Here is a 27,670-nt window from a genome sequence, read left to right on the forward strand (position 1 = left end):
GAGTCAAGTCGGGAGGATGCAGTGCTCAGCTGGGCCAGGGCAGCTCAGGGTGGGCACAGCAGGAATTTCCCCATGGAAAGGGGGCTCAGGAGCTGCCTTGGCACTGCCCAGGGCGGGTTGGAGTGCCCAGCCCTGCAGGTGGCACTCAGAGCTCTGCGCTGGGGACAGGGTGGGGATGGGGCACAGCTGGGACAGCCTGGGGGGATTTTCCTGTTGATGAATTCTGTGGTTCTCTGTGAAATCAGGATGTCGGTGTGGGTCCCTGCATGCCCGGCAGACTCTGTCGGTGTAGGTCCCTGCATGCCCGGCAGACTCTGTCGGTGTGGGTCCCTGCATGCCCGGCAGACTCTGTCGGTGTGGGTCCCTGCATGCCCGGCAGACTCTGTCGGTGTGGGTCCCTGCATGCCCGGCAGACTCGGGGAAGGCTCGGGGCCCCGTGTGCCGCAGCTGCCCCCGCTCAGGGCAGTGCCAGGCTCAGCCCTGCGCTCACACACACCCGGCTGGGCTCACCCGCCCCGGTGCCCCTGGGGCTGTCCCAGCACGGCCCTGCCCCGGCCCGCGGGGCAATCGGGGCACCGCGGGGCAGGGCTGGGGCAGCCCCGGCTCCGTGCGTGCGTGTGAGGAACGGCAGGGATGGCACGGAGAGGGCAGGGCTGTGCTGGGACAGCCCGGGGCACCCAGGCCTGCCCAGCCCCATGGGGGTCTCTCTCTGCACGGTGTCACTGGCACGCTGAGGAATGAATCCCATTTTTGGGCAACAGCAGGAGTCCCAGGAAGCTGCAGAGACAGGAGACGCACATTCCAAATCTTTGTTTGTTTCATTACGAATCAGAGGCAGAAGGTTGCAAGCATTGTAGTTAACTTTATTGATCATTACTGAAAAGGAGCTAGTAGAGGTTAAGTGCCAAGAGGCAGCTGTTCCTTCAGGTGCCCTGGCCCTGTCACAGACCCAAAACACTGCTGAGCCTCTTGCTGGGGCTCCCTCGAGGGCCTGGGTGCAGCTTGTTTTCAACAAGGACAGTTTTGTTCATACTGTGCATGGGTTCAGCCCTTCTCCCTAACAGCAGCTTCTCAGGAGAAGTCAGCACAGAGGCTGAAAAGCAGCTCAGCTCCACCCAGGGTAAGATCTCAATGCCTGAACCCTTCCAGGACTGGAGTGTTAAAGCACAGATAACAGCAGAGCAGATTAGGTTAAATTACAAATTGTTTTTGATACAAAAACATAAAATATCCCCTATTAGCATTAAGAAGGCATCCAAGTTTTAATACTCTCATTATAAAATTGTACCAGCATTTTTACTGAAAACAGTATAGATCTTGTATATATTTAGTTTTGGTTCTGTTCTCGACAAGCAGTTGTGTGGCTGCTACCAAACCCCAACCGCAGTTTGATGAACCTCAGTACAAACCACATGCATCACAAATACATAAATAGATCTAAATGACCCAGTATAAAAAATACATCCTATGCAAGAACCTCAGGTATACTAAAAATCCCAGAATGGTTTGGGTTGGAAGGGACCTTAAAGAGTCCCAACCCCACCTGCCACAGGCAGGGACACCTTCCACTAGAATCAACCTGTTTGTGAAAATTCAGACTTAATACATCTGTTCTCCCTGAAAGCAAAGGTGGCTACTAAAATGTGGCAAAAGCAGTAGACAGGAGCAGAAAAAATACTGCAGAATTCTTGTCTGACTTATTGCTACATGTAGATTACATCAAGAGTAATCTGTTTTTTTCCTAATCCTTGAAAGGTCAAATTGTGTATGGAATTCTGAACAGAGTAAAGAAAAAAGCACTTTTTATAAAAATAGCATCAATTTAAGTTAGATAAATCCTTATAAATACAAGAAAGAAACCAGTTGCTCTATAAAACATTAATTGAGAGCATATGTTCCTGAAGCACCAGCATCACATCCCCAGGTTAAGGACCTCAGTGAGGTGTTTATCCACACAGTATTCATTCCCCTGCGCTGCCCTGGCACACGGGGGGCTCCAGGCAGCTACAGCAGCTCTGGGCTCTGAACCCTTCTCCTGTGGAAAGGAAACAGGAACAGGGCCAGCCCTGCCCCAGTGCTCAGCTCTTGCAGAGATCACACGGAGCCCCAGCAGTTTGAGCTACACACTGGTGTGAGGGTGAGAGGCAAGATCCTATCTATGACTTGGAGTCACACTACACCTACCAAGTGCTGCAGCTGTGTGACAGTAACAAAACCTGCACTCTGCTGCACCTGTATTAAGTGTCAGCTTGCAGAACTCCATGACACAAACTGACTCTTTTGTGGCAGAGGAAGCAGGGAGGATCTGAGGGGTTAAAAAAAAAAAAAAACAGTTTGAAAAGCTATTAAAACATAAAAGGATTAGAAACTTTAACATTTTTAGTGTTTGTAGCATTACAACTTTGGTGTTCAGATCTAGCAAATCAGTATATGCATGTAATCAACCTCATCAAGACAGGTGTTCTATAATGAAAAACACTAATTCCATTTTCAGTGGCAGAGCTGTAGGATCTGACATTCCACTGTGAATCACAGGAATCAGAGCACTGTCCAAGTCATTCAGGTAGTTCTGTGGGAGAAGGTGCCCTCCAGATCCTGCTAAGTATTCAACCTAGAAGGGAAACATACTGATATTAATTCACACTTCTTGTATTAACATTATATGCAAAACATGCTGCATCACAGTAAAAGAGTATTTCATCTACCATGAAGTGAGAAATTAATGACTAAGACAGCTTCTGGCCCAAACGTCATCCTCAGGATCTTGGGTAGGGCAAAACTCTAAACCTTCATGGAGAGATCCAAGGTATTTCCAAGGGAAGGTACTTCAGTGGGAATGGAGTGTGTGCAATAAAAGTTGAAAGCTTACCATGTCTGAGTCGATGGAAACTCTGAGTCCTATCTTATTCATCCCGTTATTTTTCAAGGTTTTAAGGTGAGGGCAAAGAGCAGTGCTGCAGGCAATGGCAATCTCTCTTGCAAACTGGTGGGGAACAGCACTGGAGGGTTCACGATCCTTTGCAAAATGGTAAACCTGAGATCAGAGAAAGGGAGGGGCAGTCAGCAGCCTGGTACATCCCAAAGTTAGGAAAAAAGAGTATTTCAGGATCACATAACACCAAACAGGGCAAGCTTTGGTGCTTGTCTGCTGCGAAAGCACCCGAGTATTTCATCCACACAACCAAAATACTTCAGGAACCATGGGAATGCCTGCATTAGGCATTTGCAGAGCCGTCACTGGCAACAGACTTGAGTCTTTTTCAGAGGACAAAAAATTACAAGTGTGTAAACTCACCAAGAGCTGCAGAGAACATTCTGCCTGGCAGCACAGCTACAAATAAAATCAGCTCATTTTAACAGCTTCACTTAGTACCATCACATTACCACTTAAATATTCCATAAGTAATAAAAAAGGCTCAACAACTATGTAATTCACTAACTTCAGTGCACTTCATAACTTTTCCCTCTCTTTCGAAGTCTCTGTATTGTGGTGCTTTCTCACTCTGAGTTCCTTCCATTGATTCTCCATCAACTGGGCTCAAAATTCTATGGAAAACAATAGTGTGATTAGCAATTTAAACAACACTTATAGTTTAGATACAGTAACTTCTATGCAATGGTATTTACCCGTTCTTTAAGGCTATTTAAACACCTTAACAATGAAGTACAGTACAGGACTTGCACTATGAAAATACAGATGGTACAAAAGGAAATGTCCTAAACAGGGAACTAACAGCATTAATAGAAAAACCCCATCTTGCAGGTTTAAGACACTATAAACCATCCTTGGTATCAAGCACTTTCTGTCACAAGAATACTTCAGATTAATTTTAAGAAACTAAAGGGAGGTATTTGAACATTGGGAGGAAGAACTCTCTCATATGTCTGGCTTTGGCAGTACATTTACCCTTTGTTTGTTTTCTCTTCATTTTCCACCCAGCAAATATCTACGTATTCCTTCACGTCCCCTGTATCCACTTGTCCACAGGTTATCCTGAAGTCCTTCTTGTCTCTTAATGCCTGACGTAGGCCTTCCATGGTTTCTTGTGTTATTTGTACCATCAGCCCATCTAGAAGAAAACCAGTTAAAATTCCACATTATCCACAGGAAAAGCAGCTCAGCTTCTTATGGAATCTTGGCATAAGTTCTACTGAGACCAACCATCTCCTACAGCTAATTAATAAATGCACAAAAGTACTGCATGCCCCACCTACAGCACTAAATGTTACATGAAAGAGGAAGAAAACCTATTTTGTCAACAGAACTCAAACTGAAAGATCATTTTTAAGTTAATTTTTGATTGTTTTTGCATATATATGCCAATATGTACATTTCAGCAATATGGCAATGAAAATAGTTCCGTAAAGGAAAGACCTGCACTGATTAAACAGTTTAAATTTGAATGTTTTAAAACAAGTAGGTGAACTGTCATGTAATTTTAGGCACCACTTCTTTGCAATAAGTTTCATACAAGATTTAGAAACCTGAAAAGAAATGTTTAGCTTACTGAGACATAAAGACTCTGCACAAGGCTGCTGCTATTTATTTTTTTTTTCTTTTTAAGTCTCTTAAGAGGAGAACAGAACAAAATTCTTACCTTCAACTATACTGGATTTAGCTAAAAGTCCTGAAGATGATTTTAAGGCTCCATTAAACACCACAAAACTTGCACCTGTAACTAGACAAAGTAGGATGGAAGTCAGCACCACTTCGTGTCACTCCAGTCAGTCATAACTGACATTAAACCCAATTTAATGTGACACCAGAGATGCATTTTCCACGCAGCCTAACACTGAACTTCCATTGCTGCTCTAGAAATGTGATTTTTGTCCCCCAGACCTCTTACCTTCCCTGGGCTGTCCCGTGGCACTGATGGCCTGTGTGTGATAGAGGCCCTGCTTGTTCTGCACACACACCAGGTGAGAGTCTGCCTCGGTATTGAAACTGGCTCCAATGCTAATTACATGTTCATTAGAGGAATTGATCACTCTCATCACCTGTCAACACAAAGTTTGTCATTACACTGAAAAATCTCACCAAGAGTGGTTTTTGGTTGCTGCTTGTTTGGGGTTTTTTTGTTTTTTTTTTTTTTTTTAATTACTAAAGCAAAACATCATAATCAGGAAATCTGCAACAGGGAATGTTTAAAAATACATGCTGAAGGATTTTGAAGAAACTGCAGATCTTTCAGTACTTAACAGCTATCCTAAATCTCTACTCCTCATTATCCACCTTCCAGTGTACCACAGAAGGAAGTGTGTGCTCAGGTAATTGCATGCTCTTCCCATCACACATTTAGGCCACTGTAAAGTTCTGAGGGAGGGTTTTTTCCAAGAGCTGATGGCAGAGGTGTGACTGGTGTTGTACAAAAAATGGAAGACTAAAGCAGTTTGGATTAGAAAGCTAAGATGGAGGTACTCACCTCATTGTGCTTCCTCAGAGGTATTTTAATACAGCTTCTACCCATTTCCACATGGACAAACAGGTTGTCTATGGTATGCAAAGTATACTGGTAATTTCTGAAGTCCTATAACAGACAAAGTATTTATGTTAGCAGACAATTAAGTATTGTTTTATTACCTTTTCCTTACCTTCATCACTTAGATGAAGGTACTCTAAATGCATCTGTAGGACTTCCAAAAAACAGTAGTATTTAGAGTGGCTGAAGACTTAGGGATCCCTTTAGGCTGAAGACTTAGGGATCCCTTTTTGCCCACCAGGTGTACGTGACAGGTATCTCAGGGAATGTATTAATAAATTCAGAGCACTGACAAATTAGCTCTGTTAACCAATGGGTTATTTACTCTATGGCTACTTCATTCACATTAGAATGCCAGTGATTTAAGGAAAGAAAAACTTCAACACCCTCCCTCCTTTCTCTGATAGAAAAGTGAAGCGTGGAAGCCTCCACCTAGATGAGTTTGTTTGCAGGCTCACAGTAAAAAAAGGGCTGGAAGTTCTGTGTAAGTATCAGAAGAGGAAGGTTACTGCTCAGGAACATAGGCTTACTGCAATCTAAAATCAAATCGTTTGGGTAACAGAGGGAAAGCTTCCACAGGAAATGGCATGAATTTCAGACCTGTGGTTTTGCCAAAAGTCCTTCACAAAAGACAGTCAAGCTGAATAACTGTGGCAAGATAAGGTTTGTCTGACAAAGCAATTAGTACTGCAGTTAGTCCACAGCATCTGCCTGTCAAGTGTTTCTTCACATTTAAAACTGTCAGATTTAAGACCAGAATCCCTGCACCACGATGATGCTCAGAAGAAAGAAATGCACCTGAATGATGACTACCAGCATCAGTGCAAATGCCAACATCTCCCTCACTCATTAAAAACCTTTTTTCACTACCAGAATTAATGCATAACAACACAAGGTGAAACAAACTGCTTCTTTAACTCCCTCATGAGTTTTAAGTCAAGTACGAAGAACAGAAATGTTAGCTCTCCTTTCAAGATTCAGCATTTGTTTGGTGACAACAGGAAGGGCAGGTAATGAAGCATCTACTCACAACAAGCAGGTTCATAATTGTGTGTCCAATGTCTCTGAAGAGCGGCTCCCGGCGCCTGACACTTACCATGGGAGTTGGATAGGCTAGGAAGAAAAAGGTCACATTTACCTAACAACAACTCTACAACTTGCCATTCCAAGTAGTTCTATAGCTTTTTTCACCTATAAGCTGTCTCTAAACCTCAATATCTGACCAGCCAAAGAATGCAGAGCCCCTCTGTAATTTTCAGCCACAGTGTGGTTCTCCCCTCATGGTTATATCTGACAAAAGTGGTTAAAAAAGCCAAGCAGGGCAAGTGGATTGGTAAGAGAAAGGACAACAACAAAGCAGCTGCCACCTCTGTCACCGCGCAGACAGGATCTGGCTGGCAGAGGTCCACTGTGGGCTCCAGAAGTCCATGAATGGGTGACAGGTCCATGTTTATGTGCTGGACAATTCCCACCTTTACACAGACGGGGCAACTGAGAGGCATTTTAAAAAATTGTATCCCATATCAGCGTCATTGAAGGGTGAGTCGTAAGAGATGTAAAACTCAACGCCGTTCTATCAGAAACTCACTTATTTCTGGGTTACAATACCTTATAAATGTTTTTCAGCCTATTAGCTGTAGCCACACAGTGCTACTAATACTTCTAACACCAACCACCTATTATTTTACCCCATGTGGTTTTGCTACAATGCATCTTTCACAGTTCTGATTCTCCAAAATATCTGGTCTTTTTGCAAGGCCATCCTTTGAAACTTGTTTCTAGTTCAATCTCTCTCTCAACAATGCCATCTCTATTCCATGGCCTTCCTAAGTCAGCACACCTTATCTCAGAGTTTGCACACAGATGTACAAGACTGTGTGAGCTTTCAGTCAGGTTTGGAGAATCCCTTACAAATCCATTTCTCACATTTATGGACTTGCAGTTTCTACAGTGGTGGGCTACAGCCTTTCTACACGCCTAGAAGTTTCCAATGTATTAATAAGTTATCCTTTTAAGTAATCAATACCTTTATTTGGTTAATGAAGCAGTAATATTTTGCCAATATACTTAAATAATTTAATTTAAATAACCATTTTATCAGAATTGCAAACTGGGCTTGTGATCATCCCTTCAAACCTTTCTCCTACAACCAAAAAAAATATCTTTATATTTTACTGCCAGTTTTGGTTTCTTAGCTTTCTCATCTGCTAAGAGAAAAAAAAATCAAAGAAGTCTATCAGGACAATGAACACTCCCAGGTGGCTCCACATGTTGGGCTTATACAAGTGTAATATAAAATACTGCAAAGATTATTTAAAAACAGCTTGCTTGTCTAAAAACTACTTGTATTTTCCAAAGGGAACTTTACAGTTTATGCAGCTACTGTCATTGTTAAAACTTACCCCCATATTCTGCTCCCAATCTCAGCATCAAGCGTATTGGAAACACTTTTGCCCAGGGTATTTCCAGCTTATGGATCAGAATGCCACAAAGAAAAGGGTTATCTGGTAGAATGTGATCATCAAGTTCCTGAAAAGTTGGTGAAACAAACAGGAATCCACCATGCTCTTTGCTGCTGAGAAAGCTTTCCGTAAAAGTAATGTTTTCCATATTTTTTATGAACTTTCCTGTAGAAAGAAGAATGGAGAGTGTTTACAGAGCTGGGTCACTCACCGCTCCGCGCCAAGAGAACTGCTCTAAGCAGTGAGCTCTGACAGACCTGCCAGCCCACCCTTCCCCTCACACCTTCCTGAAGCCTGTCAGCTATCCAAACCCACACAACATGAGCCTGTACTTCATCACCAAATGAACCTGACTACGGAGATAAGTTCCTCCAAACAAGTGCCTCAAGTCCTAAACACATCAGTGGATGAGTTTTGATCAACAGAAAAAATATTTACATTTATGAGCACTGTACTTCTACAAATGAAGTGCAGGTATCCTCCACCACAATATGACTAAACAACAAAAAAACCTGCAAACAGGATGTTTACAAAAGTATATGAAACAAACACATTCATTTGTTTCTTTTATTTAGAACTCTAGTCTAACACTGCAAGCTCTTTCAACAGAATCATTAGACAAATAATTCAAGAAAAAATTTCTATCAACTTTAGGTTTTAAAGATCAGCAAGAATATTCTACACAAGAAAAAGTTAGACATTAAAATGACACACCTTTCATTGCATCTTTATAGATGTCAAGAAATAATTTGAATATTTCACTAGGGAAAACATCTTCATCTGGCAAACGCTGCAACAGAATGATAATTTCTGCCTGACCCAAACCATGCAGTCCATTTGTTGAGAAGCACCAGCACTTTTCTGAGGAATCTTTAAAAAGATAAGATACCATAGTAATGCTGTTTTACAGACAGAAAAAAAAGGCTTGATTTAATGGAGAAGAAAATGTGCAATGCTTACATGTTATTAGCTTCACATTGACAAGCAAGTTTGCATTTAGAATAAAAGTCAATGGATTAGGACCTCCTTCCCCAAGCAGCAAGGCGACCTTTTGGTGAAATGGATGTTCCTCCACCAGAAGATCTAAATAAATTGACACATGATTTAGTTCAAAATACCAGCCAATGACCCAAACCAAGAATCAGTTCACTGTATGACAGAGTCATCCCATCCTCCTACTCCCGTGGTTATTCCCAAGATTTGAATAGCTACAGACCAACCAGGGAACAGCTTACCCTGAGATTCAAGGAACACAGAGAACTGAAGCAGCAGCTTGTCAGACAGGTGCAAACCAGAGCTGCCCTGACTTTGGAAATCCCTGACTGCTGACTCCTCATCCATACCCTGATTCTGCCAGGTACCTCTGATAAGCACAGCCACCACTATCCTGCAATTCAGTGGTTACGCATTCTTCTCATAACATACTGATCTTGTTAAAAGTGCACAGTCATTACCCAACAATCCAGTATGCATCAAATAAATTACATGAGAATTATATTAAAATACAATTTTTTGAGTCTGTATTTATGAATGAGTCTGTATTTACAAATCTGGGATAGCGGAAGGTGTGGGTGATAGGGGGTGGCACTGGGTGAGCTTTAATGTCCCTTCCAAACCCAAGCAATTCTAGGATGCTGTGAGGAAATAGCAACAATTTTCTCAAGAAGTTAGCAGCTTTTACCTTTCCCTTTTTCACCCAGTGCAAGCAGAAGTGGAGGCAGCTGATCACCATCAGGAAGAAGGCTGATGTCTCGTTGCACCCAGTTCTCCACCCCACAGAGTGCTCTGCAGCTTGAGGCAGAGACAGGCACAGCCTGTGTGCTCTGACCCTCTGAACTAGGACTGCTCTCCTCTGCTGCTGCAGGGGAACACTCTTCAGTGCCTGGAGTGACAGATCTGTCACTAGGTACCACCTCACTCTGGCCAGGCACGGCCTGCTCTGCACCCTCTGAAGGTACAGAAGGATGTAATTCCTCCATCCTTGTCATCTTATCTTCCCTCAGTTTTTGATTCACATCAGTTACCAGGTCATCTTCCTCTGGGTTTGCAGCCTGTGAGGAAGAAATAACAACAACAACAAAAAAATCTACTTTGTCTCATAACCAGCTAAATCTTCATTACTAGTATTCTAGAAGCAAAAAGAGAAAGAAATCTATCACAAAAGTTGGGAATACATTTCCTCCTAATAAGAAGAAAGCCATCCAATCTCTCCTGGATGCTCCTCTTTTTTTTTTTTTTTTTTTTTTTTTGTTTAGGAGTTATATGGGTGAAGATGCACAGTTAATATACTTGTTTGGTAACACAACCTGGCTCAGCAGTTGTGTACTGCAAACATTTCTACTCTACTTCTACCATTCTACTAATAGCTGAATGTAGCTTTGCTCAGTCTGATTAATTTTTAGTTTGGAGTCCAACGCACACTGCTCCCCCAGCAAGACAGGTATGACAACCATGAACACAGGCACACTGGGATGTCAGCTGTCATAAAAAAATGAAATGGAAAAAGCCCCAAGCCTCCTCCAAAAAAACAGGGATGCACATTATCTTTCTTTAGCCTTGCATCCTGTACCAGAGGGAAGACTTTGTCCACACAACAAGAAAAACCCTGGCAACTTTAAGCTTGTCCTGTAGCAGTTCTTCTGGTGTCTCATCAGCTTCCAGCAAATTTTCCATTTAACAAACATGCTGCCACAAAATAAAAAAAAGCCAACAACTCCAAAGGGAAGACTCCACAAAAACACAGACAAAAACAAGGCTAATAGCAGACTTCTTCCCTGAATCTGCTTGTGGGTGTTTCATACTTGGCATTTTCTGCCCTTCACATACCCTGCAGCAGCACTTCCAGGATTTTGTGTTGCCTTTGCTTTGGAGCTGCACTGTGCTGGTTTTGTCTGAGCTTCTGAGGCTGCACAGGAGAAGCATCAACTGATTGTCTTCCACTCACTTTATCCATGCAGCTTTTAATTTTAGACATTGCCCATCTTCTGCAAGTGCAAATATCCTACTCTTTCCCCAAAAGGAGAGACAGGCTGTATCTTTTGTTTACTCTCTTTTTTTATTTGATTACTACAGTTCTTCATGAGTATAAGCTGATTTAAATGCTATACACCTGTTAAGTGCTCAGATCCTCCATATACAAATAATAATGATCTGGTTTTTTTAGCTTTATCAATATATTGTAAAAAGTCTTGAGTGCTGTGAAAATCATGGAATTTAAGTTACTAATTAAGACAGTGCTTCAGTGTTTGCTATGTTTTATCTTAAAAAGGCTTCACCTGAGGAACCTCGCTAAGTCTTTCCACAGCAAACTTACACCTCTTCTGTGGACTTTTTTTTACAAGTGCAGTTCATTCACTATTATACATGTAACTCAAAATTAGAAAACCAATCCCCCTCTTGGTTCAGTATTACTTCACACTAAAAGCAATACACAGATTTTGTTGCAACCTATAATCTCAGACCCCATAATGCCCTATAATTGCAGGGCACTAACCAAGTTGGTTAGTCTGATCCAGAAGGAAACTGATGGATTATATCATATACATATATATATATATATATATATACATATATATATATACACATACATACATATATATATACATACATACATATATATATACACATACATATATATATACATATATATATAAAATATAAACTGATATATAAATATATATATAAACTGATGGATTATAATAGTGAATATATAACTATAAACGGATGGATTATATAGTATATATAAAATATAATATAGCAGGCCACTGGAATAAAAGCAAACAACCACAAACTTGTACTACAAGCATGTTGCTAATGACAGCCTTAAGAACTGTGGCTGAGGTGCCCTTCACAAAAGTGGTTCATCAAACACTGCGTACTGAAAGAACTGCTCTGGCAAATTTTCAGCCACACCAGTTCTGAAGTTCACAGACACCTCAAACCAAAGGAGGTTTCCCTTTGAAAACGCTGCTCAGTTTTACTCAAATTGAAAAATACTACAATGTTTTTCAATCCAAGGACTTCAGAGCTGCTGCCCAAAGGAGTGTCTCAGGTTCCAAAGGTTGTGACTCAGAAGCCATGCTGTGTAAGGGCCCATCCCTGGCCAGCAAAGCTCTCCCCATAGGTAATTTGTGCAGGTGAACCCTCCCGACTCCTACCGTGGGCGTCTCGGGCAGCTCTGTGCTCTCTGGGCTGGATTCCTGTGACCTCTTTGCTCCTGAGGACAGCTTTGCTGTGTCTGCCACCTCCCCATTTGGCAGAATACCATCTGCAAACCAAACCCTCTTCTGCTCTCTGGGGCACAGCCCTGCGACAGACGAGAACAACAACTCCGTATTATCGCGAGTTACAGACGCTCCACCAGCTGAGAGGGATGGAAATGAAGTCCCTTCTCTCCACCACATGGACAGAGAATGCCTGTTCACTGGAACAGAGTACAGGGCGACATTGGCCAGTCTCCAGCCAGGCAATATAAACTCTCACCTGCACAGGAAGCTGCCCTGCTACAGTTAAATCTATCAATTCGTATTACAGAAGGCTACTTCCTCAATCACCCCTCCACAGTGACCTAAGAATGAAATAAAAGATGGAATACACTCTAAAAAAAGTTGATTTATCATTTTGTTCACAATGTGTTCTGTTTGAAGAAGGCCAAATGTTTAATAAAAGTGGAACAAAGACACTAGTTAGCCACTAATCATTTGTATTTACACAGAGAATAAGCTTTGCTCTTCCCTTCTAACTTCTCCCTGAACAGCTACTTTTTGTTTCCACTTTAAGACTGGCAGTCCAACACGAGCCAAAGATCTCCCAAGAGATGTAAAAATTACAGAATGAACAGCTACACAAAAAGATTTACATTGTAAACAGAGAAGGCAATGAAAAAAGTAACATCCACTTTTCATAAATGGAGATTTAGAACCAGCTGGGGCCTGGCACCAAGACTGGGAAGTGAAAGTGTTTCCATTCAGAGTGTTCCTGTTTCACACAAAAAATACCAACAATAAATCCCAGATGTGATAAGCAGCTCTTTCCAAAGAGACTGTCAAAGTGTGAGATGTGTGTTACATTGAGGATCTGTACCTTCAGGACCAGGTTGTTTAAGTGCTGAGGTAGGCAACAGTGCAGATGGTGAAGGAGAGCTGGCACCCCCAGGTATCTGGGCCTCCTCTACAGATGCAACAGCAGAAGAATGCTCAGAGGAGACACTGGAATTGGGGACAGGACCAGTTGGACTCATCATCCTTTCAAATGCCTGTGCTAAAATAATGTGGTTAGTTTTTAAGATCGCACAATTGATTAAATTTCTTTTGCAGAGCAGTACTGTAGGTGGGTGGGGGTTTTTTGAGGGAGGCAATGTAAAGTTTGTGATCTACCTATGAAAAATAAACAGTCATACTGTTGTATGGAAGAAAATTTGGACTGATTTTCTACCTGCATAATTGCCTCATTTCTCATGAAACAAAGAGACCCTCCCCTTGTTCTCCTTACAGTGGCTACACCACTATGACTCCTGACCCTTGGGGCAAACACGTGTCACATCTGAACTCCACTGAGGTGCCTATTAAAAATCTGACATGTTTTCCACTTGTTATTTACATACTCATCAACAGGACCTCACTTGTTTCTCCTGATGTTTTCATAAGCATCCATGGTTAGCTTTCCAGTTAAGAAAAGGTTATCTGATGAGTCATGTACTGCAGCCCTGGTAAGCGACTTTAAAAACACCAGGACAGGAAGCAACATAAAGTGGGCAAACATGTGAGAACAAGGAGGGATGTGGCCTTTAAACACACACAGGGCTACTGTGGAGGGAGGGTAACTTCTGCTAGATTCCTGTCACAGATGACTCAGATTGTATTCTTCTGTAACTTTCTATTTAGTCCTATGGAGTTAAAAGCTACTTTTTTGTTTGTTTGTTTGTTTTAATAAAAAACAACCAACTCGAGCCTCAAAGTTCAGAATAAGAACTGGAATCCAACTAAGAAACGATTATCTTTATCCCTCCATCTCAGAAATAGGAAAACCTACACCAATTAAAGTAATCAAGCTCCCCAAAAAGAATAAGGGTTAAAGAGACAGTTCAATGATTACTGCAATTACTCAAAAAAACTCTTTACCTTTATTAATATCATCATAACAGCCATTGCAGACTCTTGCTTCCTTCTCCATGTAATGCAGTTTGCATTTTCGTTTACAACAGCTACCACAAAAAACCTGAATCGGAAAAGGATTGCATTAAATATTATAGACATATTGCACAGCAAATAGGAAAATACACTTCCTTCATCCTAAACCATCTGCAGCCTCGTATTCAAGCCTGTATCTTAGTCCCTGACAAAGAAATCCTCAGGAACAACAACAAGAGCAACAAAAACAAAACCCTTGATACACACCAAGCAGAAAGCAGCAACATGCAGGACTCAACTGAAATTATAATAAAATTTTTTCTCTGGAGGGATGAAAAGATTTCAGGTTGCACCACCTATACCAAATTCTTCTCAATCCTACTTGTGATTGTGCCGTAAGTATTTCACATGAGCCCACAGTCCCAGGGCCAAGGAGCGAGGCGCAGAGCTGGCTCTTGCTCTGGTGCTGCAGGACCATCCCTGCAGCCCTGTGTGCTCAGCACGGCTCTCAGGAAGCTGCTGCCAGTCTGGCAGGCACTCGAGGCTGCCTCTCCAGCCTGGCACAGCCCAGAGCTGCCTGCTGCAGGCTGCTGGGGCAGGCTGGCTCGTGTGCTGGGCTGCTGAGTGCCTCTCCTGCTCCCTCAGCAAGAACAAGCAGTGCTGCCTGCATGGGACAAGCTCCCTTCACACAAGTATTTGCAAAGAACGCTGCTTTGGAAGAACAGAATATGCTCTTCCAACAAGCTACATATCCTCCCTATTTTGGAGCAGAAACAGGGGAAAAGGTTGCCTCATTAGCCTGGACAATCTACAATGGGATCTACACAATCCCATTCAAAGAATTATGTCTTTACAATAGCTGGTGTTTTGCAAGAGTTGCCATAAATATCTGGAGGTTTTGTCACTTTCCCCTTATGTTCTTTCAAGGATGATCTGCAAGTTTTTAACGAGTCACACCATTTTTAGCTATATGCAGACTCTGGACCCTTTACAAAAGGTCTTTTGAAACCCCTAAAGGTGTTCTCTATTCCTAATTGCTCCCAATCCAGAAAAACAAAATGGATCAAGGCTCAGGAGGAAAGGGGGAGGGAAATCCCAAACAGGAGTGGCATAGGAAAAAAGAAAGTTATTACAATTAACTCCTCCAAGCAGGAAAACTCACTGCAAAAGCAGTGATTGGTCAGTGTAATATGAGCTAAAAAAAGAAGCTATTCCAGCTGCTTCTGGATTAGTGCCACAGGTAATCTACCTCAACAGGAAACACGCATGCTCAGTACATATGTTAGGAATGTGATTGATGAGGATTAATTGCTAATCAGTTATAATCCGCTTCAGGGCTTCAAGTGCCAAGCAGCACAATCCCCAGCAAGGAGTGTTCTCCTCATACCCTTGGTGACACTGGGACCTGCAGGGGATAGCAGGAGGATTAATCCTAATGCACCTGAAAGGTGAAGGCAAACTAAGGGACACGAGAAAGGAAGTGAGTAGCAGGCTGCTGAGCAAGCAAGTGGGTCCTGCTTGAACTAGGAAGAAAAAAGGTACCACAGCAAGAGACAAACACCCGGAAAATGGAACTGCAAAGCTGTTTGGCCTTGTGAGGGCTGCAGAGGGCAGAGAAAACAGGGACCACTAACTTCACACTTCCCTCTGCCACAGATGCCAGAGTCCACCAGTGCTGCTATTTTCATGGATAAAAAAGAGCTATGGGAATCCATACAACTGTCTTGTAGAACAGTTCCTAGAGGATAACTGTGAATTTTAAACAGTTTTCCCTTAGTTCCCAAATGGCTGAAAACACAACAAACAACAGCTTCACAAGGAATGTCTGATTTGGGATTTTTAAAGACAAAAAAAAGTTGCTATTAAAAAGATATAAAGTCTTATGAGGCAGAAGGTTAAGCTGCACATTCAGAAAAGCTGTAATTGCACAGCACTCCCGTATCTCTCAGGTTTAGACAAACCATGCTGCCTCCACTCCCTCTCCTAATGAAGAGACATTGTGATGCTCCCTAAATACACTGCTGCTGTGCCACGAGCCCCTCAGCCGACACACTCACAGCTGTCAACAGCACTGTGCAGTGAAGGGTCGCCCATCTCTAGACAAGGTGTGAGAACTTCACAGCAAATGTGAAACAGGAACCTGAAGTCAGTCAGTCTTATGACTAAAATGGAACCCACTCTGAAGGACTGTGCTTAAACCATCACAACATCTCACCAGGATATTCTGGCAGCAAGTTCCATGGCTGCCAGGTCAGCACAAGGAGTTCTTCATTTCCTGGACATCTCAATTCACACCTACATTTTAGTTCACAGTGGCTGCAGCTGAGTAAATGAGCATCATCCTTTGAACACACAGTGCTGGAAGAGAGGTAGAAAGAAAAACTACCATGCCTTTCCAGGTGGTGCTTAACACTGGGGATGCAGAAATTTAGTGCTAACACCAGTCTTTGCTCTGTCTCCTCATCCTTACAGCTTACAGAGCAACACTGAACGGTGTGGTCACTAGAACTCCTAGCATTTCCATTTATGCACTAGTACAAGCCACAGTAGATCACAAGGGAATTTCGAACTGAGGATCAGCTTTGGCATCACTTACTCTCTGTAGAAGACCTCAGGCTGAAAAAAAGTTCTACAATTACTCACTTTGTTGGTGAATCACATACTTTTACCCTGAGATGAGTTCCTTAGAAAGTGATACATCTAAACACACTGTAAGACAGATTTAGACCATAAATTCTTTTGCATTGGTACTGCTGCTACAGCTCCTGAAAAAATGCAATCCCTTCAGGTTCACAGGCAGTGCTCTACAGTTATAATAACTAGTAACACCACTGGATTCTCATCATCACCACCTCAATTTTTTAGAACATAAACAGTTAAGTTAAAAGCTCAATAATGGGTTGATTCAATACAACTATGCTGAATTAGTCCATCATCTCATCTCCCCTACTCTATGCAAAACACACCAACCTAGCCAGTAATGGCAGATAAGAATATACTTTGTACTTGTCTTTAATAACAATTTTCACAAAAAAGGCCATGTGTTTCTTAATTAATATCAGTCTTTTCCAAAAGTCTTTAGGTTCCTATGGAGGGAAAATAAAACCTAGTCTTTGTCAAGTAAAGTACTTTGAGCCCAGAACACTTCTGTCAACATTCTCTACCTTCTCTGTCTCGGTTATGGCCAAATGAGAACGTCCTTTTCCTGTGGCAGCACAGGACCTCTCCCCAGCGACTCACCTTCCCACAGGCCCGGCAGTGGTGTCGTCTCTTTGTGAAGGTGAACTTGGCCTGGCAGTTCATGCAGTTGGGTGCCTCTGAGTCTGGGACCCACAGGGGCTGCTTCCAGGACAGAGCTGCGGGTGCCTTACGTGGCTCAGCGCTTTCCGACGCTTGATTTCCTACAGCCTCAGAGCTGCTTTCCCCAGGGTCAGTGTTACCAGCATTTACACTGGTGTCTGGGAGGGGAGCTTCTGGGCTAACAGAACCACATTCCTGGCTTTCCCTTTCAAGTACACTTGTTCTATTCAGTTGTTTCTGACCAGCAGCTCCCTGGGAAAGGTCAAGCAACTGCTTTGGTCGTGCACCTTCAATACAAATATCAGAAACCAGAGCTCCACTGCCACTCTCAGTCGTGCCTTGACTTTGAGACATGGTGACCTCTGCTGCAGCTTCCACTTCATTGTCAGGAACAGATGCTTTAAGGTTACTATTAATGCTTGTTTTCTCCTCCAGTTTTGCCTGCATAAGCTCTTCATTGACCTCTGTGAAATCCAGGCTGTTCAGATCTGTTAAACTCCCTCCATCTGCATCAGCTTCCACCAATTTACCATCATTATCTGAAGACTTCAACACACTGGACTGCAGACTTTGTCCATACAAGAAATCATCAAGCTCAGCATCGCTTATTAGAATATCACTTTTAATAATATTGTCCTCAACAGTAAAGTCAGCCATAACAGAGCTCATGCTCTCATCATAAAAAGTGTCTACACCAACATCATATGGCTCAGCTCCAGGGTCTAGAAAAGCAGAAGCAAAAGCTTTGATTTGCTGAGAATCACTATCATCAATTATATTCTCAGTACTGTATTTCTCTCCATCTCCACTTTCTTCTGCAATACTTTCACTTATTTCAGCTACATCTTCTTGCTCATGCCAGCTAGTACTTTCACAGGATTCCCTGCCAGGGAGATGAGTTTTAGACTCTCCAGCATGAACAGTTACAGTATCACTAATAACCTCCGCCACTGCATTTTGAGGTAGAGGATTAACCTTTTCTTCTGATACAACTAAGGAACCACACATGGACACAGGAAGGGAAAGACAAGACAGAGATGTCTGGACATCCTCAGCTGACATACATGAACTGGAAACACTGCTTGGCATCTCACCCCTATTAAGTTCTTCACTATCTACATTCTCTTCTGTGCCTTTCTTTTCCAATTCTACTTCAGCTCCTATTTGACACGAGGAGCCTGGCAAGACATGATTTCCAGGTACTGTTGCACTGCTGTTGTGCAGGGGGTGCCTCTTTGGCAGCTCTGAAGGCATGGAATCAGCATTACTCCCATTGTTTGGATCTACTTTTCCTACGGCATTTCCTCCATATGCTTCTTCGCTTGCTGCAGAGCACGCACTGTCATCCTGTGTTTCAAAAGGCAGTTTTTCATCTTTGGGACTGTGTGCATTCCAAGTCTGTGATGTTACAGTGACACATTCAGGATCCAGGGCAGCAGTTTTTCCAGGGTGGTCAAGTACTTCATTGCACTTTACAGGTTCTGTCCTGTGTTGATCGTCACACAGACCCAGGACTGCTCTGGCAGCATAACTTTCCGGTTTTAAAGCTAAATCATTAATTTGTTGTGTTGTAAGATGCCCTGAATCTTGTAACACCGAGTCCCCATCCCTCTGCTGTGTGCTGGCAGCCCCGCTGCAGCCAGGTGAAGTCACACAAACAGGCGTGGGGACACAAGACACGCCACAGGCAGCGGGCCCCTGGCTGCCCTGGCACTCATCCGGCTGCAGCTGCTGAGCCCCTTCTGGAGCAGCCACTGAGGGGATTAAATCTGCTGTGTCACTGACAAGGTCACACACAGGCACGCTGCACCTTCCCAGGCTCAGAGCCTCAGCCTCATTGAGGGAGCTGCTGTCCACAGTGGACAAGAGGTCAGGTCCAGCCACACCTCTCTCTTTGGGTGGTGAGAAGCTGAGCACATCCCTTGTGCCTGCTGGGGCGCAGGGAGAGCTCTCCTCTGGGGCAGGACATCCAGCAGGATCCTCTGGCAGCTCTGCCGTGGGGTGTGCATGCTCTAAGCAATCCAGGACTGAAGACAGCTTTGAGTCGTATGGATTTTGAGGGGTTCTGAAGCACTCATATTCATCTATTTTAAGCAAGAAGAGATCAAAAGCAAAGTTTATGACTCCTCTCTTTCCACAGTGTACTACCTCCTCTCAACCCCATCTATTCATCAATACAAGCTTTTACTTAGCAGATGCTACTTTCAAACTCCATGGTAACAGTCATTTGACCATGTACTTCCACTAAAAAGGCAATGCAGAAACCAACCTGTATTCTGCTCAAATTCATCAAGCAGTTTGTCCAAGTCACAGACTGCAGCTTTAAAGTAACTGTCCATTCTAGTCTCAGTTCTAGGAAGCTTTAGCCTTCTTAAACCTACGGAGAAAAACACAGCATTTAATTCAAGGCAATTTTTGTTTAAAAAGCCCAAGTGTTCGTATTAGACAGCAGCTCATATGAGGTGGTTTCTTATTTTTATTAATACCTTGTTCTCTCTCCATGTAAACAAAACCTAAGCACAAACAGGGCTGCGGCCTCTAAGTACTCTGGATATGCTCAGTGTACTCAGCATTATGAACAATACACTCCCAAATTCACTTCAAACTGCAGAATTGAGGCTTTTTATTTAAAAAAAACCAACCAAACAAACAAAAACCAAAGCATCTGAAAGCATCTGCTATGGCATTACAATGTCAGCATGTTTATAACCAGAAGGAATATTAGGATCTTCTAGTCTGACCCCTTAAATATTTTATGCCACACAGCTCACAGACAAAAAACAAACAGGCCATTATTACCTTTCAACACAACTGAACTGTGTAAATAATAATAAAAATTAAAAATCCAACATGGTAATGAAGCTCATAATTTCTGTTCTACTCAAAACACACTAACAACTATGCTTCTGAGACCCCCAAGAACATGAAACTCTTATTATAGACCTACCAGTCATCAGAGAGCTATTTATTTATCAATCATATTCCCCACTGCAAAACACCCTGGTTTATCTGTTTAATGAACGTTTCTAGCCACTCAATTTTATGCCTTTTTGGTCACTCAGAATTGCCTGCCAACTGCACATCTTCTTCAACGGCTGAACACCCATACAGTGGAACTACCAATCAAAACTCAATATTTACAGTTCCTCTGAGCAAACTGAAGGGACTGAGATCCATTTGGTCTGGTATCTGTAAACCCCACCGTGGTGGTGGAGAGCTGTGCAGTTTTCCTTCTGCTTTCATCAGTGCCCCTGCACTGGCTGTCCTCACAGCCTACCCCAATGCAACCGGTAATGCCCAGCCATCCTCCTGAAGGCTCAGAGCCCAAACAAACACTTCAATCCTCTCACACCACTCACGCCACCCTGCAGCTACAGATCCACCTTCCACGCCTTACTTCCCCCCAAGCTCTAAGGTTTCCCCTCACCGAACAGTTCAGATCACGAGCTTTAATCTGTGTCAATGCGTAACTGTTCACCACGTGTGACGCAATTATTTACCACACTAATATGCATGGAACAAGAACACTTTAAGGTAATGTGTAGTTCAAAGAGAGGCTTCCAAAAGTGTTAAGAAAGGTGAAACAAATATGCAGTAGCACAGTACTTTGTGCCCATGTGTAAGCCAAAAATGTGAAAAATGTGTATTATATGATTCACTTTTCACAAATATTAACATGAATATTATATGAGCTATGTTAGGAAGTTATACTGTATTAATCCTCTTCAGTAGTGCGTTAAATACAAATTTAGGCTATAACATGATATTAAAATAGAAACAATGCCACGTAAGATACTTTTTCTAACTAACTCAAGAAATTCTTCGCACAGAGATAACAGCAACAAAACACCAAAATCTCCAAGAGAAGAATTCCTGCCTCCTTACTGGGAAGAACCAGACTTGGTGGGGACCAAGATAACTGACTGACAAGATGAGGGGGGAAAGCTGACAATAACCAGGAAGCACCCTCTGTTTGAAAAGAATTTTTGAATCATGTATGCGATATGAATATGCAACAGCCTCTTGCTTTTAAGGGTTAATCCATTGTTAGCGACCAATGCTTTCAGGAGGAAAGCATCCGAACATTCGTAATTCTTTGGGTGTTTTATTGCCCTAACTTTGATTGTCCAAATTCTTATTGCTCTAATTTGTATTACTATTTTTATATTGTAGCTTATATTAAACTTTTAAACTTAATATTAGTTTATATTAAAGTTTCAAAATTTTGGAAGAAGTGGTCACAAAAATGTCACAAAAAATGAACAACCCAACTATATCACTGTTTGGATATCCATGGCCATTAATTAGTCACAGCCAAAGTCTTCAGGCTGCACTCATATACAAGTCTCTGACTGTTGTCTGGAGGGCTGGAAGAGCAGCAAGGAGAGACTCGGTGACCCTTCTCCTCACCCATCTGAGCACAGCTCCTTCCTGTAACAATCACGACCTCCCGGCAAGGGGGATGCAACAACATGAACTGGAAGTTATTTCAATTAAGAGCCTTACACGATTAACAGCTTTTGGTGATTCACTGAGAGACATCAAAGTGCAGATCCTGTCCCTAAAGCACGTATCTGTGGGCAGTCAATACTCAGATGGACCACATAAACAAGAAATATTGAAGGGTTACAAGAAAACCGGGCATCAGAGGATGCGTAATGCCGGTTTGTGTCCTCTGTAGGTATTTATTATACAACCTCACCACTTGTCACAGATATCAATAATAACAGGAGCTTATAAATAACAAAAACCTTCCTCACTGGAAAAAAATACAGACGAGAGGCAAGTAATTATTTCATCCACCTCTGTCTTTTACTTAAAAAGGTCTCAGGAATATTCACTGTGTTGCACTCTTGAGAGACACACAAACAAATTGTGATTTAAGCATAAGGGCATTATTAGATGTCAACACTATCTATTTTTAGATTATAATGCTAATTAGAAGGATGCATTGATGCTGTACAGCGTTGGTCCACTAAAGTCTCCAGAAATAGGAAGAACTCAATGAAAAGAACTGTAGAACTAAAACCACACGCCAATATTTACATCTATTTAATACAGATTAACCTACTTCTACAGAGAGCCCACAAAACTATCATACCTCAGTCTAACCCAGCAATGTTGCTTTGTTTAGTTAAATCTATTTTTAAAATAAAATGGTTATTTGAGTTGGTAAAATATTTTGAATAACTAACTTAACCTTGAAAAACCAGCAAATGCATTATTACTAATTTCATTGCTCTTTCCTCAAACTTTTCATAGGTCTTCATCTTTCTACAACAGACCTACAAGCAAAAAAACCTGAAACCCACAACAGAACCAAAACACCCAAGACAGGGTAGACCAGCAGTACCTCCTTGTCCCTCGTGCACCTCTCTGTCCCAACTCCATCTATCTGCATCACCAAAGAACTGTAAAAGCCTTACAAGTTTTATTTTCTGGTGCCTGGATTTGCCTGCAGCCTGTCCCAGTGTTAACATTACTGGATTAGAAGCTATGAAAAAGCTCTGGTGACAAATTTTTATTAAATGGCTGCTTGCTTCCCTGAGTGAAGGGTCTGGAGGAACCACATGCTTCAGCAAACTGCATTTTTTTCTGAGCATATTCTTTAAAGACTTATACTTGTAACAAAAGAATTACACTATTTTCTAACTATAAGAAACTAGGAGCACCACCACTGTATATGTTTTTTAGGCAGACACAAAGCCTTGTTTTCTGAATTGGTTTTTTAGAGCTCTGAATACAGTCACTAGACACTCTCTAAACTGGTTCACAGATTAGTATTTTTTTTAGTAAATGTTACAAGCATAACTTTACCTGAGGCAATAATAGTGCAAGGAGACACACAACTTTGGGCTCTCACCAGCTCCATTTTAAAGATTTTTTAAAACATGTTTGAAATTATATTCAAATCACTGTCTGGTAAAGACTCGATGGTTTCAGATAAAGATAGATTAAATATATATGCAGGAGGAGACTTGAAGTTAAAACAGCAGTCTGTCTCAAAATGGGAAAATAATACTCTAAGCACAAAAGGTACTACCAAAAAGTGCTAACTGGACATGTCACTTCCGCAGATAAGCCTGTAGGCAGGCTCATCCTAGATGCCCAGAAATGTTCTGACACACTCCCAGCACAGCAGCACACAGACCCAAGAACCAGAGGCAATAGCTCCACTGCACTACGACTGTTAACTATTAACACTTCCTTTAAACCCTGCGTGAATTACTGATCCCTTCCAACCTAACAGGCACGTGTTCCGGAGCTCAAAACCAACGCTCCACTGGGGACTTTTCAACGCACTCTTCTTTAAAGGAGACGATAGCACAAGGCTGCTGGGACACTGGGTGGCCAGCTGACAGGATGGACTGTCAGGGCTTTTTCCCCAGATTCACTCTGCAAATGGAGGCAGTGAGCAGTTCTCAGTGGTGATAACTTGCAAAACAGAATGAATAGGTTAATTATTACCAAGCAGCCAATTCAAGGCCTGAAGACAAGCTAGCTTTTCATGTCTAAGCGCCCCTGAAAACCACTCTCCGTAGTTTTCACACATATGGGCAGCACCAGACGCGCAGTTTGCTGCAGCTAATGCCCACTGCAGAGGATTTCACACCAAACATACCAGAGCAGCCCAAGCTGGGGTTAAGAGGCAAAGGAACACAAGCAGAGGCACAGGGGTGTCCCCTCCAGAGGGATGACCACACGATGACCACCACCCCAATTCTGATCACCACAACCCCTGTCTTTTTGCTCGCTGCTTACGTTGTTTCAGCTCCATCACTGTGTTTAATTATCAGATTTAGCCTGAGCAGAACGCTGAACTAAGGACTGTGGGAGCACTGAAATGGTTTTTCCTACCTTAGCACCCCAGCAGTTACCACGGGCAGAACAAAACCTCCAGTACAAACACGAGCACTGAGCACTAAATGCACAGTGAAATGCTCATGGAGTACAGTGTGCTCCTTCTCCCTCACTAAGGGTGATGCCATGATGACTTTATCTTTTTTTAATATACCTTTCATATGTTCTCAGTACCTTTAACAAACATACCTGTAACTCTTTAGGCCTAATATCTCAACATAATCTTGGTATTCTACTATGCCAAAAGACCCAACTCCTAAAAGCCTCACAGTTAGAAGGCAGAAAACCTTACACTATCTTGAGAAACCAACCCCCCTCTAAAACACATCCTGTAAACTTAGAGCTATCTAAAAAAAATACTTTAAAAGAAAAAAAAATCACACCATTTATTTAAACCTCTCATTTAGACATCTTTGTTAAATATACTGATTTACAAAATCTTTAAAATTGTATACACCATCTAACATATGTATGCATATTGGTATATTCCATTTTGACAAATTGTTACAACATAAAAATCCTTATTAAATACCAAAATAAAAACTTTTTAATCCCTTACCCGTTTCTAACTCTTAATTCTAAGACCAAGGAAAAGGCATCAAGGGCACTGAAGGAGTTAATTTCCAGCTTTTCACCCCTCCCTGACACCATATACCCACACATAGGCCTGAAGCCCTAAAGACAAAAAGTTTAAGGGAACAGCTGCCCACAGATCAGCAATCAACCCGATGGAGAAGTTCAGTATAACTGAACAAACACTGCGTGAAAACTTTAAATAAAAACAAAAATTATTCTTGCTGAGCAGAACAACCTATTGTCCAAACCAAAAGCTGAGGTGGCTGCTGCCACAGCAAATTTAGGAGCTGGATCAGGGGGTGAACAAAAAGCTGCAGAAGTTTTCAGACATATAAGGACAAGCTTACAGGACACACCACAACAAATTGTCTTGTTTGAAGAATGCCATCCTGTTAGTTAAGCACAGACTCTTCAGAAGGACAGAATTGCAGCAGCAGTGTGGACATTGCCACCCTCAGCTCCATTCCACATCACCTTCAGCTTAGGAGGGTTTCTGTTCATACATCCACCCATAAAACCCTGAACTGAGAACAGCATTAATCGCACCACCCAGAATCCCTGAATTACAGGACTGGAATGTCCCTCTGGAGCCCGCAGCCCAGCCCTGGCCAGGCAGGGCAGAGGGGCAGGGGCACAGGAAGGTGCCCAGCTGGGGCTGCGATGGCTCCACACAGGGACACTCCCGGCCCTCCCTGGGCAGCTGTTCCAGGGCTCTGCTGTCCCTCCATGCACACAAGTTCTCCCTCCTGCTGCCCTTTCTTCGATGGCCGCTGCTGCTGCTGCTGGCACTGGCAGCGCCGAGCAGAGCCCGGCCCGTGCTCCGGCAGCCCCTACACATGTTGGGCCGCGTTGATGGCATCCCTGGCCGCGTTCCCTTCTGCAGCCTGCCCAGCCCAGCTCCCGCAGGCTCTGCCCACCCCACAGATGCTGCACAGCCCAAAAATCCCCTCCGTGGCCTCCCCGGACCCTCCAGTAGATTTTTCTTTATTCCGCTGTGAAGCCCAGACGTGGGCACAGCACACTGGCGGCAGAACAGACCGGTTCTGACTCCCGGCACCAGCAGTACCAGCAGCCAGCCCCGCCGGGAGGAGCGGGCCGGGAAGACCCAACCCACCCGCACCTGCCAGCCGGGACAGAAAATGGCTCTGGAGAACGGGACCAGGCCCGGCAGAGCTCTCGGTGCTCGGCGGAAACCACGGCTCGCTCACCAGCCGCTCCTCTGCTTTGCATTATTAACCAGCCGAGGCTCGCATCACACCTCGCCGGCCACAGAGCACCGACAGCTCGGGCTCTGCCAGCCGGCTGGGGCTTCGGCCGTGCTCCCCAGAAGGTGTCAGGGACCATTATCTGCTCGTATTGACACACAGACTCAAAATGATTTACACTCCCTAAGTGTAGGGTGTACGATTGTCCATTCCACTCTATAGACCACATATGTATCCTATAAAACCTATAAAATAATCTCGTCTATTTTACTTCATATACCATATATATTCTCCATATACCCTACATAGTACTCTTTGTACATATACTATACTCGATATACCGTATATAAGAACAGCAGTAAGCAATAACATCACTAACACCCACAAACTTCCGGGGGCAAAACAACCCACCCAGGTAACCTCAGTCAGAGGTCAGACTCCCACAGCCGCGTCGCCCCGACCTCACCCGGCCGGTTCGGGGCCGTCTCCCCTCACGGCCCGCCCCGGCCCCGCCGGCGGCTCCGGGCGGCGGCCTCGACCCTCCGCTGCGCGCAGCGCGCCTGCGCGGCCACACCCGCGCCTGACGTCACCGCCACCGCGCCCATCCCCACCCGGCGCGTGAGCTTCCCGCCGCGGCCGGCGCGGGGCGCAGCTCGGGGCAGGGCCACAGGTGTGACGGACAGCATGAGAGGGCGTGGCACCCTGAAACGGGCGGGGTTGTGGTTGTGATTGACAGCGCAGGAGGCCGGAGTAGCCGATGGGACTGACCTGGGGCGGGGCCTCTGGGAGGGGCGGGGCCTCCCGTGCAGGTCACACCCCCCACTTTGATCCCTGCCCCCCGGCAGGGGGCGCCGTTCCCATCTGGGTCTCGTGATGTCACACCCTCAGACCCCGCGGTGCCGTCACTGCCGCTCCATCAGCCACCCTCAGGCCCTGCCTGTGCCCATTCCGGTGACATCAGACTCTCACAGTGCCGCCACTGCCGCTCCATCAGCCACCCTCAGGCCCTGCCTGTGCCCATTCCGGTGACATCAGACTCTCACAGTGCCGCCACTGCCGCTCCATCAGCCACCCTCAGGCCCTGCCTGTCCCATTCCGGTGACATCAGACTCTCACAGTGCCGTCACTGCCGCTCCATCAGCCACCCTCAGGCCCTGCCTGTCCCATTCCGGTGACATCAGACTCTCACAGTGCCGTCACTGCCGCTCCATCAGCCACCCTCAGGCCCTGCCTGTGCCCATTCCGGTGACATCAGACTCTCACAGTGCCGTCACTGCCGCTCCATCAGCCACCCTCAGGCCCTGCCTGTGCCCATTCCGGTGACATCAGACTCTCACAGTGCCGCCACTGCCGCTCCATCAGCCACCCTCAGGCCCTGCCTGTGCCCATTCCGGTGACATCAGACTCTCACAGTGCTGTCACTGCCGCTCCATCAGCCACACTGAGGCCCTGTCTGTGCCCATTCTGGTGACATCAGACTCTCACAGTGATGTCACTGCTGCTCCAGCAGCTCCCTTCAGGCTCTATCTGTGCCCGTCCCGGTGACATCACTCCCCCAGTGACATCACTGTACTCCATCCCTGGACACTGGGCTCAGGGGAGACCCAGTGCCCAGCACACCCTGCCCCATGGAGCCGTTGAAGCCGCCCCTCTCCCCC

General features: G+C 44.1%; 1 protein-coding gene across 3 annotated transcripts; it reads right to left on the minus strand.

Moving 5' to 3' along the window:
- Positions 1-842: 842 nt before the first annotated feature.
- On the minus strand, positions 843-26,527 carry ZFYVE16 (zinc finger FYVE-type containing 16). 3 transcript variants are annotated; one of them, XM_063180977.1, is made up of 18 exons: positions 26,424-26,527; positions 19,640-19,747; positions 17,311-19,454; positions 14,062-14,158; positions 13,025-13,201; positions 12,100-12,248; positions 9,624-9,993; positions 8,903-9,025; positions 8,657-8,812; positions 7,883-8,107; positions 6,511-6,593; positions 5,424-5,528; positions 4,848-4,998; positions 4,599-4,679; positions 3,908-4,070; positions 3,441-3,546; positions 2,870-3,034; positions 843-2,611 (listed from the first exon to the last, which is right to left on the minus strand). In XM_063180977.1, the coding sequence occupies exons 2-18, from the start codon at positions 19,707-19,709 to the stop codon at positions 2,450-2,452; spliced, it is 4,527 nt and encodes a 1,508-aa protein (XP_063037047.1). In that variant the 5' UTR covers positions 19,710-19,747; positions 26,424-26,527; the 3' UTR covers positions 843-2,449. The 3 variants fall into 3 exon arrangements, 2 of the variants coding, with proteins under 2 accessions (XP_063037047.1, XP_063037048.1); XM_063180978.1 differs by having other exon boundaries at positions 26,479-26,524; XR_010031309.1 differs by lacking the exon at positions 3,441-3,546 and having other exon boundaries at positions 2,473-2,611; positions 26,424-26,468.
- Positions 26,528-27,670: the final 1,143 nt, after the last annotated feature.

Source organism: Melospiza melodia, chromosome Z, assembly GCF_035770615.1.
Source record: "Melospiza melodia melodia isolate bMelMel2 chromosome Z, bMelMel2.pri, whole genome shotgun sequence".
NCBI classification, from domain to species: domain Eukaryota; kingdom Metazoa; phylum Chordata; class Aves; order Passeriformes; family Passerellidae; genus Melospiza; species Melospiza melodia.

What these genes read in the sequence shown, in the direction of transcription:
- ZFYVE16 (XM_063180977.1), bottom strand. Translation starts at nt 19,709, where the DNA reads ATGGACAGTTACTTTAAAGCTGCAGTCTGTGACTTGGACAAACTGCTT. An exon ending in ATTGGGAGCAGAATATGGGG is followed by an intron (nt 6,594 to 7,882) that starts GTAAGTTTTAAC and finishes TTTTCTTCCTAG; the next exon opens with CCTATCCAACTCCCATGGTA. An exon ending in GAAGAGAAAACAAACAAAGG is followed by an intron (nt 3,547 to 3,907) that starts GTAAATGTACTG and finishes TGTTTTCCATAG; the next exon opens with AATTTTGAGCCCAGTTGATG.